The sequence below is a fragment of the Seriola dumerili genome, unplaced genomic scaffold (assembly GCF_002260705.1).
Source record: "Seriola dumerili isolate Sdu_G_001 unplaced genomic scaffold, Sdu_1.0 BDQW01000321.1, whole genome shotgun sequence".
In the NCBI taxonomy this organism is placed as follows: domain Eukaryota; kingdom Metazoa; phylum Chordata; class Actinopteri; order Carangiformes; family Carangidae; genus Seriola; species Seriola dumerili.
Genome location: NW_019174576.1, coordinates 3,401,622 through 3,424,738, shown reverse-complemented (window position 1 = coordinate 3,424,738; position 23,117 = coordinate 3,401,622). Strand labels below are relative to the sequence as shown.

General features: G+C 38.8%; 2 protein-coding genes across 2 annotated transcripts in view; both read right to left on the bottom strand.

The window, feature by feature from the left end:
* Positions 1-8,757, bottom strand: part of LOC111231912 (meprin A subunit beta-like) — a 20,734-nt gene extending 11,977 nt beyond the window's left edge. Inside the window, 11 exon segments of the mRNA XM_022759183.1 lie at positions 1,461-1,717; positions 1,979-2,194; positions 3,569-3,718; positions 5,842-6,060; positions 6,259-6,421; positions 6,869-7,026; positions 7,134-7,212; positions 7,975-8,018; positions 8,104-8,154; positions 8,511-8,538; positions 8,701-8,757. Of these exon segments, the coding sequence (XP_022614904.1) occupies positions 1,461-1,717; positions 1,979-2,194; positions 3,569-3,718; positions 5,842-6,060; positions 6,259-6,421; positions 6,869-7,026; positions 7,134-7,212; positions 7,975-8,018; positions 8,104-8,154; positions 8,511-8,538; positions 8,701-8,742 (1,407 nt within the window). The 5' untranslated portion in view covers positions 8,743-8,757.
* Positions 8,758-12,310: 3,553 nt separating this feature from the next.
* Positions 12,311-22,506, bottom strand: LOC111232045 (meprin A subunit beta-like). The gene is given in 15 exon segments (XM_022759390.1): positions 12,311-12,845; positions 12,970-13,231; positions 13,355-13,531; positions 13,641-13,851; positions 14,979-15,235; positions 15,503-15,718; positions 17,026-17,175; positions 19,348-19,566; positions 19,764-19,942; positions 20,634-20,751; positions 20,859-20,926; positions 21,692-21,743; positions 21,829-21,879; positions 22,241-22,268; positions 22,431-22,506. Coding segments are annotated over 14 exon segments (2,028 nt in total). The 5' UTR covers positions 22,473-22,506; the 3' UTR covers positions 12,311-12,845; positions 12,970-12,971.
* Positions 22,507-23,117: the final 611 nt, after the last annotated feature.

Sequence of the window (23,117 nt, the reverse complement as noted above, 5' to 3'; positions counted from 1 at the left end):
GAACTCCGCCCTCAGTGTTTCCAGTGCGTCCTTGCACTTCTCGGTTGGGAACGGGACCGCCGGTTTCTCAGCTGAGAGGCTTCGAGTAGCAGGGAGATGGGTGAAGTCTTGTTTTTGCACCTGTCCAATAAGCAGCGCTAGTTTAAGCTCAAATACTTTGATGTGGGAATACATGTCAGATTAGTTTTCCCTTGCCTTGGAGCTGCAAGTTGAGGCCGTTTAAAATTTCTGACACATCTGTTAATAAAGGCGAGGTCCCATTTCCATTCTGTGTCGATAGTTTTTCCCTTTGTCAGGAGAAAGGCATTGATTTCGGGTAGCAGGTCGTAAAAACGCTTCAAAACTCTGCCCCGGCTTAACCAGCGGACTTCAGTGTGGTAAAGCACGTCTCCGTGGGCTGATTCTAGCTCGGAGAGAAAGGCTTGGAACTGCCTGTGTTTAAGTCCGTTTGCTCTGATGAAGTTTATGCAGGACACAACCACCTTCATGACAGATTCCCACCTCAGAACTTTGCAGCTTGATGCTGGCTCGGTCACGATCAAAGTCACGTCAGAATATACCATTGTGTGAGGAGGTGAAGATGAGCCACTATTAACTATAAATAGCTCATAACTATGGTCAATTTTAATTAGAATGCCAACCTTTAAGTACGGATATGTTATGATGTTATGATAGGAAAATGCAATTTAATAAAAATTGGTTGATGTTTAGAGGGATTGTCTGGGATCGTCAATTGGGCCACTCCAATTGCTTTGGCGGGCCGGATGTGGCCCGTGGGCCCTAGTTTGGGGACCCCTGGTCTATAGTTAATGCAGTCGTATCACAAATATGGACGCAAATTAGAAAACACAATGGCTATAAAGTTCTTTATTTGTCCCTATTATAGCAGATAATCATTTGCTTTCTTGCTTTCCCTCACATTTTTTGATGACTGGTGTGATATAGAAATTTGAGGCAAGAAATATTAGGAGTAGAGATTTCAATAGAACAGCAGGAGGAAGTCACGGAACAGATCCGTTCTTCCTCTCCTTAGAATTTGAGGTGCTTCATAGATCAAACAAAAGCTTAACAAAATATTACCAAATAATGATCCCTTAAGTTGTGGACTTGTGCTGCAATAACTGACAGACGTTTTCTGGAGTTGCAGTCCGAGTCTGTCGAATTACTGGAGAAGAGTTTTTCAGACTTAAAGGCATTGAATGGAATTCTTGATGTATTAAGGCTTTTTAAAAACAGTTCTTAGCACAACATGATCAAATTTGTCATGTATTGATGATGTTCTTTATTTTTATTTTTATTGATTCCCTTTTTCTTTTTTGTTATTGAATGGACTGGGGTATGCAGAATTGAATTGTATTATATACTGTATAATAGCTGTTTTAATTTAACAGTCTCTGTTGTAAAGGTCTGTGGTTCCTGTGCTGTACTCAGTAGAAATGTTGAAAAAAAAGGACATTTACCTGGAAGGAGTAACCTGCTGAAGACAGAAAGCGTGGGCTGTAGAGTTTACTTCCTGCTAGCGTGGTGGCCATCAAGCCGGTGATTTTGCGGATGTGCCAGATGTGCTGAGGGCAGTTTGTGGACGACAGGTTAATGTCATCGAGAGAGAAGCCCCCTTTCGATGGACGCTTTTCCCTCACGCCCTCAAAAACCACACGGGCCTTCTTTCTCACATTCAGATTGACATTATGCAATTCCCAGGAGCCCCCAACACCTCCTGTAAGAAAAGAGTAGACAGAAACCACTATTAATCACTTTTTTCAACTAGATTAAAGGTGAAATTGTTATCATATAACCAGTATGTGCTTTTAGAGCTTTTGTTGAAAAATGAAAACTGGAGCATTCTCAATGTTGCTTGTAATCTTTCAGTGTTGTGTCCTCTCTACCTCATAAAATAATCTGCTGCTGTAATGTTGCTACTCATAGAGCCTTCTACCAATATATCATTCATCATACAAACATATCATTCGTACAGTACCTGAAATGCTCTTGAAGAGCCTCATTTTCCCTTTGGGGCTGGCCTTGTCATACTCTCGCACCCAGATATTGAGAACATCATCAGCTGCCCCGGTGTTATGGAGGAAGAACTGCAGACACTGGGCTCCAGGTTTGGGGTAAAGCCAACGACTTTCCAGAAACGCCCGGTCACCACGTTTAGCAACGGCTGTGCTGAAGTGCATGAAGAAGCCTTTCCCTGGACAGAACAGCCACAAAGCAGGTGATATTAAGCCGCAGTAATATTGGTTCTGCATGATCACCTGTGAGTGTCAAATAACTGGTTAATACTAAATACTAAATACAGACACACGCCAGGTTTTTTTCTCCATTTGATGAGTTGTATGATACCAGTATCATCTCCACATTCAAGAAAATACCCACGTCTGTGTGCGAGCTTGTACTGTGAGGACTTCAACATTCCTCATGCTGTTTTGCTACATATTATAATGAGAAACCAAGCCTGTAGAGGCCTTTAGCAGAGTTTGATGTGTTTGATCTCTTGATAGATCCCTGGTACTGTTATTGTTGAATGCCTCAAAAAGAATTGTTGAATTGCTAATGAAATGAAGAGGGGTCCCAATTTTACAACACGGAAGTAAGGTAATGGACAGAACACCACTGTACTATGTGGTGGCTAGAAACACAAAGATAAAAAAAAAAAGATTTAACCAAAAATACATTGCGGAACATAAGCAAGATTAGTGCGGTATATGTATATGAGGCATATATATGACGCTCAGTTTATGAACTTATACTGTCAGTGGGTCGGAAGTGGTAGTTTGTGAGGATGGCTGCTGTTTATCCAGCAGATAGATAGTATATCCCTACTAACTCTATTAAATAATTGATAAAGCACTTTCATGTTCATATTGAAGCATTAAACCCTGTAAAGGTTACTGTTGTAAATCACCTCAGCTACTTTTGTTTTTCAGATACACAACAGCAAGGTCAGGTACCTAAGATCAGGTACCTAATCAGATAAGAGGAGAAGCAATAATATTTATGACCACATAAAGATGTGTAATGTATGTGTTATTCAAGCAGTAGTTCTAAACAGCTATACACTGTGTCTACCTCTCTGTCTGCTAGTGTATTTTACTGTCTCTATGTCTGTATAGTTTTGATTCACAATGTTAACATACACAATTCAAACCATCAACAATTGCTTCCACTGGGCCTGGTTTCAGACTTTACTTAACCTTTGTGTTTTCTGAGGCCCCTTCTGCTTTGTGTGTAAATACTAATACTAATTGCAAAACTACCTTAACATGTAAGACTTGTATGCAGTAGCAGCTTGGTCAAGGTAGAGCTAATTTTAATTATTTGAAATACCATTGGGTAATGTCATCTCTAAAAATGCACCACATTTAGATGATCACCCTACTCTGCTTACTATGAACGGATCCTTTTGTAGTATTATCTGGAATCTATAGTAATTATAGTTACAGCAGCAAACAAATGTAGTGGAGTAAAAAAGTTGAAAACTTTCCACTTCATTACTTAAGTAAATGCATTTAGTTCCTCTCAACCACTAGCAAGATGAAATGCATTTGCCAAGACTGACGGTCACCTTTGCATTGTCCCATGTTGGTGAAGTCAGTCTGAGGCCCTCCTCTAACAGATCTGCGTTGTTCCCACTTTGCGTTCCCAGGACCCTGAATCATCCCACAGATGTTCTCCTCCTCGAAGTCGCAGCTGTCCACAAAGTTAGATGACTTGGCTGTGGAGCGGGAACATTTGAGAGAGAACATTTTCATCAAGGTACTTGAATGATGAGATGATGATCATTCCTGTCATAATCCTGGAATGCTAATAAAGTGTGTGTGTGTGTGTGTGTGTGTGTGTGTGTGTGTGTGTGTGTGTGTGTGTGTGTGTGTGTGGTGTGTGTGTGTGTGTGTGTGTGTGTGTGTGTGAAGTGTATAAGTCTCAATAATGCTTCGATGGAAACTTCTTATGTAAGAGATGTGAATCAGGACACATTTGATCAACTATGTTAACACATATCAAGCTTTTATTTGTCCTGCATAGGTGGAGTGATAAAATCAACAACATGTTGATATGATGGATTGCCCTCAGTTTGATAACTAAAGGTGGTATTGCAATTAGCAAAGGTGTGACCATGTAAATATGGTTACATCATTGCAACAGGACTAAATATAGTAAATATAGCTAAAATCTGGCAGACAAACATGACTGTTGTAGTTATATGGGCTCAGAAGAGAAGCTGGCAACCCTCAACAATTCACAGCTCAAATTAAGTCTGAAAACAAACCAGTAATGGACCTGAATAAAATGCTATAGAAGCCTGTTTGACTTAGTGTGAGGAATGTTAATTTACTCATTAAAATATGGTTCAGTTGCTATTTTCTTCTCATGCTGCTGGATGAAGAATGGCTGAATAATAAATATATGATTGCCTTAGCATTTGTCACATCTCCAGGGTATTTATGCTTCCTGAGGCATATTACTAAAGGCTGAGATTATTGCCCAAGATTATCAATACATATTAGCATCAGTTTGTGCCAGATAGACTCTGACCTTCCTTGTAACTCTGCCAGGTTATTATGGGACAAAAATCATTTTGTAAGGTGATTTTAGTTTAGTGATTTTAGTTTAGTTCAAACACCCAAAGGACCCTTCCAGTGCAGGTTTATTTAGCCCATTTACTGCAGATCACGTATATTTTACACGATGACAGCTGTTTAAAAAAAAAAAAAAAAAACTGTTACTGCCATTGTGTGTGTTGTTGTTTTTCTTTTTTTTTGTCTTTTTCAGTTTGATTTTTTTCAATATGTTTTCCATCCTCATGCCCTCCCTTTTTGATCCACCACACTCATGAACCCTTTTCACATTTTAGTATTCTGTGAAACTATTTGATAACACATATCTGCACAGTTTAAAATCTCATCACATTTTTGCCATTTTCCTTGTTTTTTTTCTTCATGTGTTTTCATGTTTTAAAGTCAGTCGTATTTTATCGTATTTTTGTCGTATATTATTTAATCATAACTTTATCCATTTGTGTAATTGTGAAAACAATATTATGGTAAAGCTGGACAATACATTTTTTGCCTTTTTTGTGATGCTAAATTCATGAATGTTGGAAATTTTAGTGGCTTGCCTAGATCTCAGTTAGAATGACACATGAACTGAGTTATTCTAACAGCAACAACAACAAGTAATAGCAACTGAGTGGGGCAGTAACTGTATAGCTGACTCACTGACAACGTAACAGATATTGGAACAAATTATTGAGAGCAGTTTTCAAGACAATCTTCAATTATCAGCTTGTTATTGTAATGTAGCTGGCTAATGTAACTACACACCAAGATTAAGTCGTTTTTTAAATGTTAGCAAACATGTCATCAGAGACACTGAGTTTATTCCAGGTTATTATGTGCCTTCTATGCAAAATTTTTAATTTTTAAACTGAGCTCTAAAGTTCTTGCCAAAAAAGATTTGAAGGGAAATTTTAAACTGTAATAAAACCTCAACCTAGGCAGTAGGTACACATATAAGATATCATTGTCTTCAGTGAAGCCTTGGGACACTGATAGTGAAGACATTTTTTCAATAGGATTTGTGGTTTTCCCTCTGTGATTCAATTTTCAAACACAACTTTCAGGCAGTTGTCTGCCTAGGGAGACAGAGGGGATTGTGTGTGCGTGTTTTCCTCCTCCCCAAATGTGGGCAAATGTGGCTTTTAATGTAAAGCACTTTGAGTGGTTGATAAGATTTTGACATTTACATCACAATATGTCAAACATCTAATGGTTTTTTCAATGAAGGTGGCCTGTTTAATTTATGGTTTGATGTACAAAATGACAAGATGAGATGACTTACTGCAGTTGTAGAGACGGCCGAGTTTGGTTAGGTCACTAGAACTGAACCCCATCCTTTGACCAATCACATCCATGAAATGGGGGATCTTTGTGACGATGGTGGGCTCAGAGCCAATGTTGAAGGACGTCTTACTGTAGTGCATCACAGAGCCGTAGTCATAGGGAACGCCCAGAGCACTGGACACTGTGTCATTGTTTTTTTTGAAGTTGTGTTCTTTACCTGATAAAGGCATAAAAAATATGAGGAAGTCTCTCTGTTTTTGGTTTTGACAAATACGGATGTCGCAACAGGTGTTTTGCAAATGCCCATCCTACTGAGTTAAATGTATTCAAATATTAGGCTAACATAAAGAGAAAAATGCAGAACATAGTTTCTATACACTGTACTGTAATTCAAGGTGTTATGGATAAATGTTACCAGTTTCAATGCGATCCCATATGATGTTGACATAATCGTCACGGTCAGCTCTGGACTGCTCATGCCAGAATCCAAGAGCATGCAGGAACTCGTGCTCAACAGTTCCGAGACGATCACAGTTTCTACCAATGGACAGTCGCTGCTTTCCCACACGCAAGTCAATGTTACAACAAAATTAGTTTCAAGCTTAAAGACTTCATGTCTACCTGACAACACCAACATCCTTTTAGCTCTATTTTGGTCTCCACTAATTCCTGAGAAAGCAGCTGCTAAAAGCTCCAATGTAAGCACCTGCTAGTGGTTTTGTTTGGTGCTGGGCAGTTAGTGTACTGTGGGTTTGTCAGTTTTTTTCACTGAAAGCAGCTGCCTGTTGCTGCTGGAAACAAGATTAATGAAAGTGGTGAGACTGAACAAAAACAACAAAGTTGTAGGCTGCAAAAATCAAAACAATGAGCTGACTAATAATCTGTTACTAGGACATGAAAATATCAGCTAGTGCAGCTTTAAACATTTGTTGAATGCAGCATTATATGCATTGATGTATGTTGTGACATCATTTACAACCAGCAAGCATGAACTAAGCTCTGAGAAACACAGTATATGTGCACATTACTGAAACTGAACACACAGCAGTTAAAAGTTTGACTCACCCGCTGCCTTTGTACACAGAGATGTAGTTCTTCTCTCCTTTCCATGGTGTGAAGTCAATACAGGTCTTCAGTCTGTACTGGTCAAACGCCTTCAGGATCACTCCCTTTGCATTAATTTCTACATGGTGCAAAGTGTAGGACAAACGAACATGAAGAAGTGTGATAATTGGATGCATCCATCCATGGTACGTACTGTGAATGTGGGTTTCCATAACAGTGTCTTACCCAGACTGTCCTCCAGGTAGTAAGGAATGGTTGTTGGCCAGCGGTACTTATCACCTATGATTGAGTTTCTGCTGAAGGTCTGACGATAATGAAGAAAACAACATATAACAAGTTATACAATGAGAGACTGATGAAGGAGAAACAGCACAAAGTTCAGCAGACTCACTTAGGCAATATATGTTTGCAAATTTCTGGCCTTTCTTGATTGCGATGCACACAATAAGGGCTATCCTCACTATCTGTGAGCTTGTATTTTTATAAAACCTCAGTATCACTCAAAACAATAATACATAAGAAATATGTTTGTTTGCTTTTTACAAAACGGGACCTGAGACAAGTTAAGTTGTATTAATGTTGAAATTATAGGCTATGTATTGTGTCTGTACATTTGAATTATTCCAAGTATTTTAACATAGGCGAGCAGATATCTTTGCACATTTATAGCAAAGCCATATGACGATCATCACATTAATACTGTTCATATTGCCCAACTTAAGTTCTTACATATACTGTTTAATATGTAGTCATATTTGTGTCTCTACTTTGAACACTTCACACAGAAAAATTTTTTTTGCATGCAATAAATGATTTTTAGAGTTTTTTTTAGAGCAGGTAATTTCTGATTGGCTTTTTTGTCTCCAATAGGATCATCTGCCACTAAGGAAGTAGGGAAGCACGCTCTACAAAATATAAAATGATGCATAAAATCTTTTTCTGTGCTCAAAATATCTGATCATGGACCCAAAATACCAGGTTCACACAGGCCTGAATATGCAGATTACTTAATAGGATTTGCATCAGAGTCAGTAGTGTTGGTGTGCACACACCAACACTAACTTACTTCATCCTGTTCGATGTCTCCCTCCAGCAGGTCCAGCCCGGCCGCTGCAAAGGAAAATCATGTTTGTTAATTAAACTCCTCAGAATCAAAGACAAAACAGAACAAAACACAAATACAGAGTTTTCAAACCTTTATTGATGTCGATGATGTCCCAGTCATGGCCTTCATCAACATCAGTCTCTGCAAATTTAGAATCAGTAATGATGAGATTACAATACGACTGTTATAAAAAAGCTTTTTTAGTGTCATGTCATCAGCATTCTTACTTTTAAATGGGAAAGGTGAAATTTTGAGTTCTTGTTGTCTTGAATGTACAATCTACTGTAAATGAATGGTGCATGGAGAGCTCAGGTGGGACACTAGTCAGTTCAGTGCTAAAAAAACAGAAGTGTGTAGAATGAAGTGCTGCTATTGACTAAAGAACAGGCTCCAAACACACTTACTTCGACTAGAGTGTAAATTAACCTCAACCTGATTAAAATACTCTTACACGTCTGACTATAACTGAAAAAAAACCATCATCTTATCCGACTCACCTGTTTCTCCTGTTAGCTTGGCTGCAGTCTGTAAAATAAATTCAAAAGCACAATAGTTCATAGAATAAAATGAGGGAATTATTTAATTGCGAGACTAAATGAACTGACATCCTGCCTGTCAACAGAACATTAAAACAATGGCTATATTTTGGACCAAAAATGCAATATAGATCATATTATATTTACATACCAAACCCAGGCCAAAGAGCAGGATCAGAGACCTGAGTGACATGGCTCTAGCTGCACACACACACACACACGCAGTAGCAGATGAGTGTTGGTTCTACCTCGTCCAGCCTAGGTGTGTTTGAGAGAAAGTTGTGGCTTTGGTTTTTTGTACAGAAGAAGAATGCAGTAATGAAGGCAACATTCCCATGATCCACACATTTTTATGACTTCAATTGGGGGAGATTACATGGCTGTCTAATTAATTATTAATTCAGTAGTCATGATTATCTTATCTAAGTATTGTAATCACACTAAAAGACACTGGTGCAGGTGGTTTGGAAGGGTTCAAACATACAGTGCAGACATATACAGACCTGACCTGAGTCAGATCTGTAATGCAGTTAAAACCATTAGAAGCAGCAGATCATAACTGCATGGAGTCACATATTTAAATTTACAATTACTGAAAATAATTTTCTGAGGCATATCAGTGAAAAGTATTTTTAATTGAAGAGTGAAAGTTGACCGGTTGTCATGATGAATGATATTTTCACTTGAAACAAAGTTCAAAGTTTTGAAATAGAATGTTTTTATGACATTTTTTTTGCCATTCAAATGAATGGAGATGATGTTCAAATCCTTAAAAAGACAGATCATCCAATCATCATGCAGAAGCCGAGCGTCCGGGCCAGCCCACTGTCCCATAGACCCCCTGAGACGCTGAGCGTCCGATGGGCGGGACAAAGCCCAGCATTTATCCAATGACCGTCTAGTTTCGCTGCAGTGGAACAACCCACTCTGTGCTTCCCCGTTGAAGTCAGTAGACGCTCGGCGTCTACACTGTGTAAAGCACTGTGGCGCTGCGGGGATGAATGAGAGGGAAGTCGTGTCGGTTACCTGTGATAAGTAGCTGATTCTGAACAAAAGATGAACGTGTTCTAGCGCATATTTAGTCAATGAAATGTACACAGAACAGTATATATTTGACCACTTATTTTGTTGACATTTTAGGGGAAGCTGAGCTTCCCCTGCAGTCTTAGAGCAATCGCCACTGATATATACATATATATTTATTCATTAAGTCTCGTTTTTTATTATAGTTTATGCTAAATGAGGTTTAAATGGATGATTGATACATCTTTTATGTTCTTAAGTCATTTAGAATTCTTCAGAAACATTTCATAGTCAAAAGAGCTGCATAAAATGTCCTTATTTTTCCTTATGTGTTTTCATAGGGATGGCAGAATCCACCTCAGGCCAGAACCACACCTTGCCGTCCCCCGAAACCAGAAAGAAATGGTACGTCATGAGCATGACTCCACCCCACACGTATATAGGCTCAAATTAGGGTCAAAATTATTTTGAGATGGTAAAATTGACTTTAACAAATAACCCCAATATTTGTAGTTGTAAATCAACATTTGTTAACCTGTAAAATAAATCTGCATGATAAATTAAGTTTCTGCATGTGGAAAAATTATGCTTGTGTAGAAAAGATTTCTATTTCTATTTCTAAATCTGAATCTAAGATATGAACAAATGGTCAGTGGTGAGGTTAAACAAAGACATGTAAAATGAAGAAATGGTTTTCTCAACATCTGTGTCCTGATACAGAACAGAGAACTGTGTAAAACTCAAAAGTTCCCACAGTGTATGTGACACTAAAATTAGAGGGAATGTTGCACACTGAGTTTTACAGTTTTTCTGCTTATCTCTGTACACAGACATCCACAAAAGCATTTCTCCTTTCCCTGTCTTCTTTTAACCTCACCACTGATCATTTGTTCAGTTTTGATTCACGCTGTCTTTTAACAAATACAAATCTCTTTATCTCAAGCACAATTTTTTTCACATGCACAAACTTGAATTTGTCATGCAGATTTATTTTACAGGTTTACAGAGGTTGATTTACAACTACAAACATTGGAACATCATTTTACAAGCTCAAAATCATTTTGAGCCTTTATAGCTGGGTCGGGGGGCTGAGTCATTCAGCTGGTGGCGGCTAGCTTGCTGGCTGGGCACATGGGCCACTTGGGCGGGGGGGGCTTAGCTAACTGCTAAGCTAAAGTAACTACCAGATCTGAACAGCATGTAAACAATTGCTGAGTTAGTGAAAGTCGCTAAAAGGAGCAGAGAGCTGGAGCGGAACCAGTGTAGGTTTAAATGTACACTTTTAACTATTTCATGCCATTCAACCTCCAGCTTACAAGTTCTGCTTTTAATCTTCAGCTATTGCTTCAGCTACTTCAGTATTGCTTCAGCAGTTGTATCAGCTACTTCAGCAATCTCATTCAGCTCTCAGTATTCACACGTATTTTCAGCAGGAAATGCATTTTCTAGTTAATAGTTAAGGTCTGCTTTTTAATTCGGCATAAGATCACCTATGAGCTATAAGTGATTTCACCATCAGTCTTTAAAGAGAGGGTTATATTTGAGTAGACAGTTCGGTACATGTCTTTATTCAGGAACATAGCATCATGTGATCCTCCTAAATTACAGTATGGTGTCACTGCCATTATTCTGGAGTGAATGCTGCTGTCCTTTAGAAGGTTGTATTTACTATCTTGTCAGCATGAGAGGAATGCACTAGTACAGGCCTTGGTGTTTGAAATTACAGTTTTATTCTCCTCTCAGTGACACTGTTATGGTACGCTGGTTATTCAACTATGTTGTTCAGGGGACCACATTTCCTGAAAGCTAAGGGCCTGGGGCCAGACATTTCCCTGAGCTATTCTCATTCTGTACACTTGACACAACTGTATCCTTAACAAATGAGAGAGAGAGAGAGAGAGAGAGAGACAGAGACACAGAGAGAGAGAGAGAGAGAGAGAGAGAGAGATACTGTGGACATTTTTAATACCAGGTTTCTGTGCTCATCCCTACACACAACACAAATTATAGTTGGAAAGTTGGGAACACTTTGACAACAGACACTGCTGTTACTGCCTGGTACTGATGAAACTGTTCACTAAGAAGGCTGCTGCATTACCAGAGCCTCTGTGGTCTATGTTGTGTTTTTAATAAACATGAGCACACAAGACACACAAGTGACTTCACATGCTCAATTTTATTCTACCACCAAACATTAATCTGTTGACCTTGCAGCTATCCCATAATGCACTGTAAACCAATCCCGTTTCCTATTGGTCCATAACACAGGCTTCTTTGTGTAACTTGTAAAAGATATAAACATGTTATTAACAAATGCCACAGTCTAGAGGATTTATTGTGGCTAAAATTTATTTGCAATTAAGCAATTGATAGGCGGGCCGGTCAGACTTGATTGACGGGCTGGAGCTGAATAGTCCATGCTTTACAGCCTTCCAGTTGAGAATGAATCATAGCACTCACAATGTTTCAGTATCTCATATTAATAAAAATGATGCTTGACTTGAACTGATGCTTGTCTCGTTTTTTTGGGGTAAGTGACTGATGGATGTAATGCTAAATAGGAAAATAGATATTTTATTCATTTAAGCCTTGTAAGATGTGAAGTTGTATGTGATGGGAACAGTTTAATTTTACTACACTTGTAGATAATAACCTACTAATATAAAATGGTGTTAGACCAAATTGACACTCAACAGGAGGATTTGCAGTTTATTTAAAATCAATTTATTTAAGCAGTTTGAAGCATGGCAAGCAAATAAAAGAAAGAAAGAAAATAACATACAAACTAAATCCAACAACTACAAATCTATGAAGAACCTGGGAACAATTTCATATCAAATAGTCAATGAAGCATTGAACGTGTTTATGATGAGAAGGTCCAAGACAAAAGACATCACTTCATCTTGACTGTTGACCTACTGTAAAACCTGTACTTTAAATTCAATAAGAGAATAGAGTGCAGGTGTTCCCTGTGGTAAAGTAGGTGCAGGTGTTCCCGGTCAGTAAAGTAGCCAGATCTCTGATAGCTTTTTGAGGTTGAGGTCACGTTGAAAGTGATCACAATAAATCACCTGTTCTCTGATAACTAACAAAGTTGTGATGATGGGACCAATTTTATTTTTAACATTCAACTTCAGATTAAAGATGAGATAGGTTCAGGTAGCAGTCTGCTGAAATACTTGTAGCCATCATTTAGTGATGTGCCCTGTCTTCTGCTCAGTGAAGACATTATGGGGTGGTGAGAGAAGAAGGTAAATCTTTGGTCGGGTTCTCCTGTAATGAAAAAGGCACATGACAGGTAGGTGTGATACATTGGTGCTAATGAAGCACAGTAAATTATTGCTAGCCTAAATTGCAATGATGTGAATTTGTGTTGACTCTTAATACTCCAACTCACGCTCATTCCATGAATCCAAACATGTCCTGTATGATCACCACTTTGTCGCTCTTGTGTTGTTTTCTCCTCATCCTCCAGACGTTCACGGCAGTCAGCATGGAAACCACCAACACGACTGCTCCCACAGATGCTGCCACAGTTGTGATCACCGTTAGGTTATTAGCATCTCCCTGTGGAGTGTCGTGGTCTCCAGCCCTCATTAGACTGGCAGCAGCCTGGACTGAGTGAGGCAGAGGCTGAGGTACCAGCAGGCTGGAAATATCTGAGGACAAATAGACAACAATCATGATGGTTCAGAGACAGGATGAAACTTAGATATAAAGAATAGCTTGTGTGTGATATCCTGGTCCTGTATAATGGACTAGTGTCTGACTGACTTCCATACCTTCCAGACTTAAGAGGAAGAAGGCATCATCTCCTTTGATGAATTTGTTGCTCCTCAGTCTGCTGTGGGTGAGGAAGGAACTTGTTCCGGATCCTGGGCCTCGATAATAATAGCTGCCATCAGATTCAGTCACTTTAGAGCCCACTTTCCTGGGATTGTCCCAGTAGTACTCAGTACCTGAGAGAAACAGGTGAACTGTAATTCTCTTTTTGAAGAACTCATCAAGTCATTGGCTTTGGGACGCTCAGTTGATACGCCTAGAAGTCAAGCCCCCCCCCTCTCTTACCATTAGAGGACTTCTTTTTGGGGTCAGTCGTGACCATTCGGTGCATGTTCATTTGCTGTCTGATGTCAGACTGTTGATCCATCAAGGCCATGGTTGCCTGCTGCCATGGACATGGCCACTTGAGTCTGTGGTCGTTGGGGCCTGAGGTCAGGTGGAAGTAGAGGGCCATGTACCCTGGATAGGTCTTTGTTCCATTTAGGTAAACGCTTACCTACAGACCACAGAGAAGCATGAGGTACATTTCTACAACAACTAAAGTTTTGTTTAGATTTTGTATTAACTGAACAGTAAAACATTCCTATGACATAACTGGAACCCAATGTGACTTCATCAGTTTACTTGTTTTGTCCAAGCAATGGTGCAAAACCCAAATATATTATATTTACCACAAGAATCAAGATACACAGCAATTTTTTTAACTGGAACTACTACTGCTACTACTACTACTACTACTACTGCTACTTCTACTACTGCTACTACTACTACTACTACTGCTACTGCTACTGCTACTGCTACTACTACTGCTACTACTGCTACTGCTACTACTGCTACTACTGCTACTGCTACTACTAATACTACTACATCAGCTACTACTACTATTACTACTGCTACTACTTACAGCTTTAATGCTAATATATAAAGAAACTATGAGATCTAAAGCTCAAATTTATATATAACCATATAATTGGCACCATATAATGATGCAGACGTAATAAACATTGTTTGTACTTATAAGTCGTTAATAAGTCATAATTTCAATGTTTGCTATATATGACAAACTGTTGCAGTTTACATGTACAACTACATTGCAAAATTTGAAACATTTATTCATGAGAATTTGAAGTAGAGATTTAAGAAGAACAGCTGGAGGAAGTCGTGGAACAGATCCATTCTTCCTCCATGTGTGTCAGACATGATCTCTTACAATTTGAGGTTGCTCATAGATCACACTGGTCCAAACAAAAGCTAACAAAATATTCCCAAATAATGATAATAAGTGAAGTCAATAGTGATCTTAAGTTGTGGACTTGTTTTCTGGGGTTGTTGTCCTAGTCTGTCAAATTATTGGATAACATAGAACACTTGTTGTATTTAGGCCATTTAAAAATCTTTAAAATTCTTAGCACATGATCAAATTTGTCATGTATTAATGATGTGCTTGTTTATTTAATAGTTTTTTGTATTTTTCATTGATTTCTTTTTTTTTGGTTGGTATGGATTAAAACCTTTTCTTGTATAACTGTATGTTGGCTATTACAAATCAGCGTTGTGTCTGTTGTAAAGGTCTGTGGTTCCTGTGCTGTACTCAGTAGAAATGTTGAAAAAAAGGACATTTACCTGGAAGGAGTAACCTGCTGGAGACAGAAAGCGTGGGCTGTAGAGTTTACTTCCTTTTCGCGTGGTGGCCATCAAGCCGGTGATGTTGCGGATGTGCCAGATGTGCTGAGGGCAGTTTGTGGACGACAGGTTAATGTCATCGAGAGAGAAGCCCCCTTTCGATGGACGCTTTTCCCTCACGCCCTCAAAAACCACACGGGCCTTCTTTCTCACATTCAGATTGACATTATGCAATTCCCAGGAGCCCCTAACACCTCCTGTAACAGAAAGAAAAGAGTAGACAGAAACCACTATTAATCACTTTTTTCAACTAGATTAAAGGTGAAATTGTTATCATATAACCAGTATGTGCTTTTAGAGCTTTTGTTGAAAAATGAAAACTGGAGCATTCTCAATGTTGCTTGTAATCTTTCAGTGTTGTGTCCTCTCTACCTCATAAAATAATCTGCTGCTGTAATGTTGCTACTCATAGAGCCTTCTACCAATATATCATTCATCATACAAACATATCATTCGTACATTACCTGAAATGCTCTTGAAGAGCCTCATTTTCCCTTTGGGGCTGGCCTTGTCATACTCTCGCACCCAGATATTGAGAACATCATCAGCTGCCCCGGTGTTATGGAGGAAGAACTGCAGACACTGGGCTCCAGGTTTGGGGTAAAGCCAACGACTTTCCAGAAACGCCCGGTCACCACGTTTAGCAACGGCTGTGCTGAAGTGCATGAAGAAGCCTTTCCCTGGACAGAACAGCCACAAAGCAGGTGATATTAAGCCGCAGTAATATTGGTTCTGCATGATCACCTGTGAGTGTCAAATAACTGGTTAATACTAAATACTAATAATACTAATACTTGTACTGTGAGGACTTCAACATTCCTCATGCTGTTTTGCTACATATTATAATGAGAAACCAAGCCTGTAGAGGCCTTTAGCAGAGTTTGATGTGTTTGATCTCTTGATAGATCCCTGGTACTGTTATTGTTGAATGCCTCAAAAAGAATTGTTGAATTGCTAATGAAATGAAGAGGGGTCCCAATTTTATTTGCCAGCACGGAAGTGAGGTAATGGACAGAACACCACTGTACTATATTTATATAAAACTACAAATGCATTATCAATAAAATATTCTCAATGTCACAGCCCTGCAGAATCTCTGTGGTTTTCTCTCTCCCTTGTGTTTTTGTGTTCTCCCCCTGTTGTGTCTCTGTGTATGTGTGTGGGCGTGGCTTCTCTCTCCTGGCTCCTGGCTCATCTCCACACCTGCGACTCATCACTTCATCAAGCCTGCAGTTCAAATACCTCGGCGGACTCTCCACTCATCGCCAGACTGTTCAGTCTACCATGCGGTGGGCAGCCCTTGGCCACCTTACCGCCTTTGAAAGATTTCATTATACTCAGTTATAGCTCTCTGAAGGGGTTTTGCTTCATGTACTCTCTCTACAACCAGCTCCAGCCAGTCTCTGCCTGCCACACCATCTCACCAGAGGATCCTCCAGCCTCCATTCCAGCCACACCACCAGCCAAACTCTGCCACTGCCTTCAAACCCCCCTCTGCCAGTCTCCAGCCCACACCAGCCTCCTTTTTTTCAATAAAACCACTTTTCACTCCTGACTGGATCCAAGAAACTGAAAAAACCACCACACTCAAGTATCAAAGGTAAAAGTGGTTGTTATGAATACCTCCTTTTATACTATTATTTTATTACATATGTTATATTGCTCTACATGTAAGCCTTTATATGTGTCAGCTTGGTCAAGGTGGAGCTGAACTGTTTCAAATACCTTTGGGTAATGTCATCTCTAAAAATGTACCACATTAAGATGATCACCCTACTCTGCTTGTTATGAATGGATCCTTTTATACTGTTATCGGGTAACTATAGCAACTATAGTAACTATAGTTGCAGTAACAAATGAATGTAGTGGGGTAAAAATAAATAGTATCATTTTTTCATCTGAAATATACTTCATTACTTAAGTAAATGCATTTAGTTCCTCTCAACCACTAGCAAGATGAAATGCATTTGCCAAGACTGACGGTCACCTTTGCATTGTCCCATGTTGGTGAAGTCAGTCTGAGGCCCTCCTCTAACAGATCTGCGTTGTTCCCACTTTGCGTTCCCAGGACCCTGAATCATCCCACAGATGTTCTCCTCCTCGAAGTCGCAGCTGTCCACAAAGTTAGATGACTTGGCTGTGGAGCGGGAACATTTGAGAGAGAACATTTTCATCAAGGTACTTGAATGATGAGATGATGATCATTCCTGTCATAATCCTGGAAAGTGTGTGTATGTGTGTCAATAATGCTTCGATGGAAACTTCTTATGTAAGAGATGTGAATCAGGACACATTTGATCAACTATGTTATCACATATCCAGCTTTTATTTGTCCTGCATAGGTGGAGTGATAAAATCAACAACATGTTGATATGATGGATTGCCCTCAGTTTGATAACTAAAGGTCGTATCGCAATTAGCAAAGGTGTGACCATGTAAATATGGTTACATCATATAGTAAACATCGCTAAAAACTGGCGGCGAGACATGATGCTGCTTGAGTTTACATGGCAGCTTAAGAGGAGAAATGAAGCCTGACAACAAACCAGTAATGGACCTGAATAAAATGCTATAGAAGCCTGTTTGACTTAGTGTGAGGAATGTTAATTTACTCATTAAAATATGGTTCAGTTGCTATTTTCTTCTCATGCTGCTGGATGAAGAATGGCTGAATAATAAATATATGATTGCCTTAGCATTTGTCACATCTCCAGGGTATTTATGCTTCCTGAGGCATATTACTAAAGGCTGAGATTATTGCCCAAGATTATCAATACATATTAGCATCAGTTTGTGCCAGATAGACTCTGACCTTCCTTCTCTGCCAGGTTATTATGGGACAAAAATCAAAGGTGATTTTAGTTTAGTGATTTTAGTTTAGTTCAAACACCCAAAGGACCCTTCCAGTGCAGGTTTATTTAGCCCATTTACTGCAGATCACGTATATTTTACACGATGACAGCTGTTTAAAAAAAAAAAAAAAAAACTGTTACTGCCATTGTGTGTGTGTTGTTGTGTTGGTGTTTTTTTTTGTTGTCTTTTTCAGTTTGATTTTTTTCAACATGTCCGTCCTCATGCCCTCCCTTTTTTGATCCACCATTCTCATGAACCGTTTTAAACATTTTATCAATTTCTGTGATACTGTTTGATAACACATACTTTCCACACAGTTTCAAATCTCATCACATTTTGGCCATTTTCATTGGTTGTCTTCTTCATGCTTCTTCATTGTTTGCTTCATGTTTTAAGGGCAAATTCACACTTTGTTAACAGATAATTTTATCCATTTGTGTAATACTGTGAAAACAATATTCTGGTAAAACTGTATAATACATAATCAATGTGCACTGCTGTCTATTGCAGGGTGCTACCACTCACGGATTTGCTAAATTCATGAATGTTTAAATTTCTAGTGGCTTGTCTAGATCTCAGTTAGAATGATTGCACATGAACTGAGTTATTCTGACAGCAACAACAAGAAGTAATGGCACCTAAATTGGGCTGTAACTGTATCGCTACTTCACTAACAATTAACTAACAGATATTGTAACAAATCACTCAGAGCAGTTTTCAAGACATTCTTCAATTACCAGCTTGTTATTGTAATGTAGCTAGCTAATGTAACTACATACCAAGTCGTTCATTAAAATGTTAGCAAACATGTCACCACAGACAGTTTATTCCAGTTTATACATTATATTACAACTGCATGCTTTTATCATCCAGTGTTAGCTACTCCAAGAAGCTAACATCACATCACAAAAGTGTTTATCTAGTTTAGCAAGGTATTTCTTTGACACCTAACACATTGTTAGAGTATTTAGCCAGTTTTTACTGCTTGAAAAATCACTTTAGTTTACTTAATATGACTTATAAAGTGTGGAGTAGAGAAACTATCTGGATGTTTTCTAGTCGGCTAAAATACAGAATTGTTAGCTGGCAGTCAGGAACTGTTAGCTAACAGTTCAGTACTATTATATAACGGCAACAAACTATCACTGAACGCAGTGCAAATAAACTCTTGAAGTTGACTTTACCGTGTTCCTATATGATTACAATGTACTGACTGTATGGTAGGTGTAATGGCATCGTCCACTAATCGGAAGGTCAGTGGTTCAATTCTCAGCTCACCCAGTACGCATGCCTAAGTGTCCTCCAAATGTGGCTTTTAATGTAAAGCGATTTGAGTGGTAGATAAGACTTTGACATTTACATCACAATATGTCAAACATCTATATGGTTTCTTCAATGAAGGTGGCCTGTCTTATTTATGGTTTGATGTACAAAATGACAAGATAACATGACTTACTGCAGTTGTAGAGACGGCTGAGTTTGGTTAGGTCACTAGAACTGAACCCCATCCTTTGACCAATCACATCCATGAAATGGGGGATCTTTGTGACGATGGTGGGCTCAGAGCCAATGTTGAAGGACGTCTTACTGTAGTGCATCACAGAGCCGTAGTCATAGGGAACGCCCAGAGCACTGGACACTGTGTCATTGTGTTTTTCGAAGTTGTGTTTTTTACCTGATAAAGCCATAAAAAAATATGAGGAATTGTTTGCTTTTGATTTTGACAAATACGGATGTAGCAGCAGGTGTTTTGCAAATGCCCATCCTACTGAGTTAAATGTATTCAAATATTAGGCTAACATAAAGAGAAAAATGCAGAACATAGTTTCTATACACTGTACTGTAATTCAAGGTGTTATGGATAAATGTTACCAGTTTCAATGCGATCCCATATGATGTTGACATAATCGTCACGGTCAGCTCTGGACTGCTCATGCCAGAATCCAAGAGCATGCAGGAACTCGTGCTCAACAGTTGCGAGACGATCACAGTTACTACCAATGGACAGTCGCTGCTTTCCCACACGCTTGTTGCCTACAGAGGAGAAGCACCTGCAGAAAGGGGAAGCGGGACGCAAGTTTGTCTTTAAATGGTCAAAGCGAAAGTAAAGTATGTATAAGTATAGTAAAGTATAAACAAGTTAGCTCAGGGGTTGGTTGGGCTGGTTGGTGTGGATAAGTCTTTTTGAGTTCTCTATAGTTCCAGCTGTTTTATAGGTTTGGCTAACCAATATAAGTCATGCTACAAAAGTCAATGTTACAACAAAATTAGTTTCAAGCTTAAAGACTTCATGTCTACCTGACAACACCAACATCCTTTTAGCTCTATTTTGGTCTCCACTAATTCCTGAGAAAGCAGCTGCTAAAAGCTCCAATGTAAGCACCTGCTAGTGGTTTTGTTTGGTGCTGGGCAGTTAGTGTACTGTGGGTTTGTCAGTTTTTTTCACTGAAAGCAGCTGCCTGTTGCTGCTGGAAACAAGATTAATGAAAGTGGTGAGACTGAACAAAAACAACAAAGTTGTAGGCTGCAAAAATCAAAACAATGAGCTGGCTAATAATCTGTTACTAGGACATGAAAATATCAGCTAGTGCAGCTTTAAACATTTGTTGAATGCAGCATTATATGCATGGATGTATGTTGTGACATCATTTACAACCAGCAAGCATGAACTAAGCTCTGAGAAACACAGTATATGTGCACATTACTGAAACTGAACACACAGCAGTTAAAAGTTTGACTCACCCGCTGCCTTTGTACACAGAGATGTAGTTCTTCTCTCCTTTCCATGGTGTGAAGTCAATACAGGTCTTCAGTCTGTACTGGTCAAACGCCTTCAGGATCACTCCCTTTGCATTAATTTCTACATGGTGCAAAGTTTAGGACAAACGAACATGAAGAAGTGTGATAATTGGATGCATCCATCCATGGTACGTACTGTGAATGTGGGTTTCCATAACAGTGTCTTACCCAGACTGTCCTCCAGGTAGTAAGGAATGGTTGTTGGCCAGCGGTACTTATCACCTATGATTGAGTTTCTGCCGAAGGTCTGACGATAATGAAGAAAACAACATATAACAAGTTATACAATGAGAGACTGATGAAGGAGAAACAGCACAAAGTTCAGCAGACTCACTTAGGCAATATATGTTTGCAAATTTCTGGCCTTTCTTGATTGCGATGCACACAATAAGGGCTATCCTCACTATCTGTGAGCTTGTATTTTTATAAAACCTCAGTATCACTCAAAACAATAATACATAAGAAATATGTTTGTTTGCTTTTTACAAAACGGGACCTGAGACAAGTTAAGTTGTATTAATGTTGAAATTATAGGCTATGTATTGTGTCTGTACATTTGAATTATTCCAAGTATTTTAACATAGGCGAGCAGATATCTTTGCACATTTATAGCAAAGCCATATGACGATCATCACATTAATACTGTTCATATTGCCCAACTTAAGTTCTTACATATACTGTTTAATATGTAGTCATATTTGTGTCTCTACTTTGAACACTTCACACAGAAAAATTTTTTTTGCATGCAATAAATGATTTTTAGAGTTTTTTTTAGAGCAGGTAATTTCTGATTGGCTGTTTTGTCTCCAATAGGATCATCTGCCACTAAGGAAGTAGGGAAGCACGCTCTACAAAATATAAAATGATGCATAAAATCTTTTTCTGTGCTCAAAATATCTGATCATGGACCCAAAATACCAGGTTCACACAGGCCTGAATATGCAGATTATTTAATAGGATTTGCATCAGAGTCAGTAGTGTTGGTGTGCACACACCAACACTAACTTACTTCATCCTGTTCGATGTCTCCCTCCAGCAGGTCCAGCCCGGCCGCTGCAAAGGAAAATCATGTTTGTTAATTAAACTCCTCAGAATCAAAGACAAAACAGAACAAAACACAAATACAGAGTTTTCAAACCTTTATTGATGTCGATGATGTCCCAGTCATGGCCTTCATCAACATCAGTCTCTGCAAATGAAGAATTGGTAATGATGAGATTACAATAAGACTGTCATGATGTAGATGTGTGAACATGAGACATATTTAACATTTTATCATATATTAATTTTAAAAACATGTTTAGTCTTAGATGCTTAAATTCAACTTGATAGCCCTTCAGCCATCAGCATTCTTACTTTTAAATGGGAAAGGTGAAATTTTGAGTTCTTGTTGTCTTGAATGTACAATCTACTGTAAATGAATGGTGCATGGAGAGCTCAGGTGGGACACTAGTCAGTTCAGTGCTAAAAAAACAGAAGTGTGTAGAATGAAGTGCTGCTATTGACTAAAGACTTAATCCAACACTGACTAAAAATCTTATCCAACTCACCTGTTTCTCCTGTTAGCTTGGCTGCAGTCTGTAAAATAAATTCAAAAGCACAATAGTTCATAGAATAAAATGAGGGAATTATTTAATTGCGAGACTAAATGAACTGACATCCTGCCTGTCAACAGAACATTAAAACAATGGCTATATTTTGGACCAAAAATGCAATATAGATCATATTATATTTACATACCAAACCCAGGCCAAAGAGCAGGATCAGAGACCTGAGTGACATGGCTCTAGCTGCACACACACACACACACGCAGAAGCAGATGAGTGTTGGTTCTACCTCATCGAGTGTCTGTGGAGAAGTTGTGGCTTTGTTTTTTTTTGTTTTTTGTTTTTTTACAGCAGAAGAATGCAGCAATGCATGCAACATTCACATGATCCAATTAGCATTTCTTAAGCCCCTATCTATGGCTCCGTCCTCTGGGGCCACCCAAGCCTGAGCATGGACAAACTTTACAGTTTTAGCTCATTACAAGTGAAGAGCCTTGCGTTGTAGTGTGCTTGAGTAGAACTGAAAGAACACAAAACATACTATTGTCAAAATATTTGACTGGGACTTCTAAAGGCCTCAAACGAAGTTAACAATATATTTCAGGTCTGTCAGGTGACATTCGAATTATATTTCTCTTCACTTAAGTGTCCTGACATTTGAGAATGAACAGACGAAGGTGTGACATATTGGATATTGATAAATGTCTCGGCATACATTTGATCAGTTTTGACAATGAAATGACATTGATTTTGTAAACACTCATCTTTGACAGATTTAACTGACGTGAACATTAAAAGTAAAATTGCTTTTTCACACATCCCATCAAATATTCATTCACTTTAAATGATTCATGCCACAATAAATGGTAACGCTGTTTC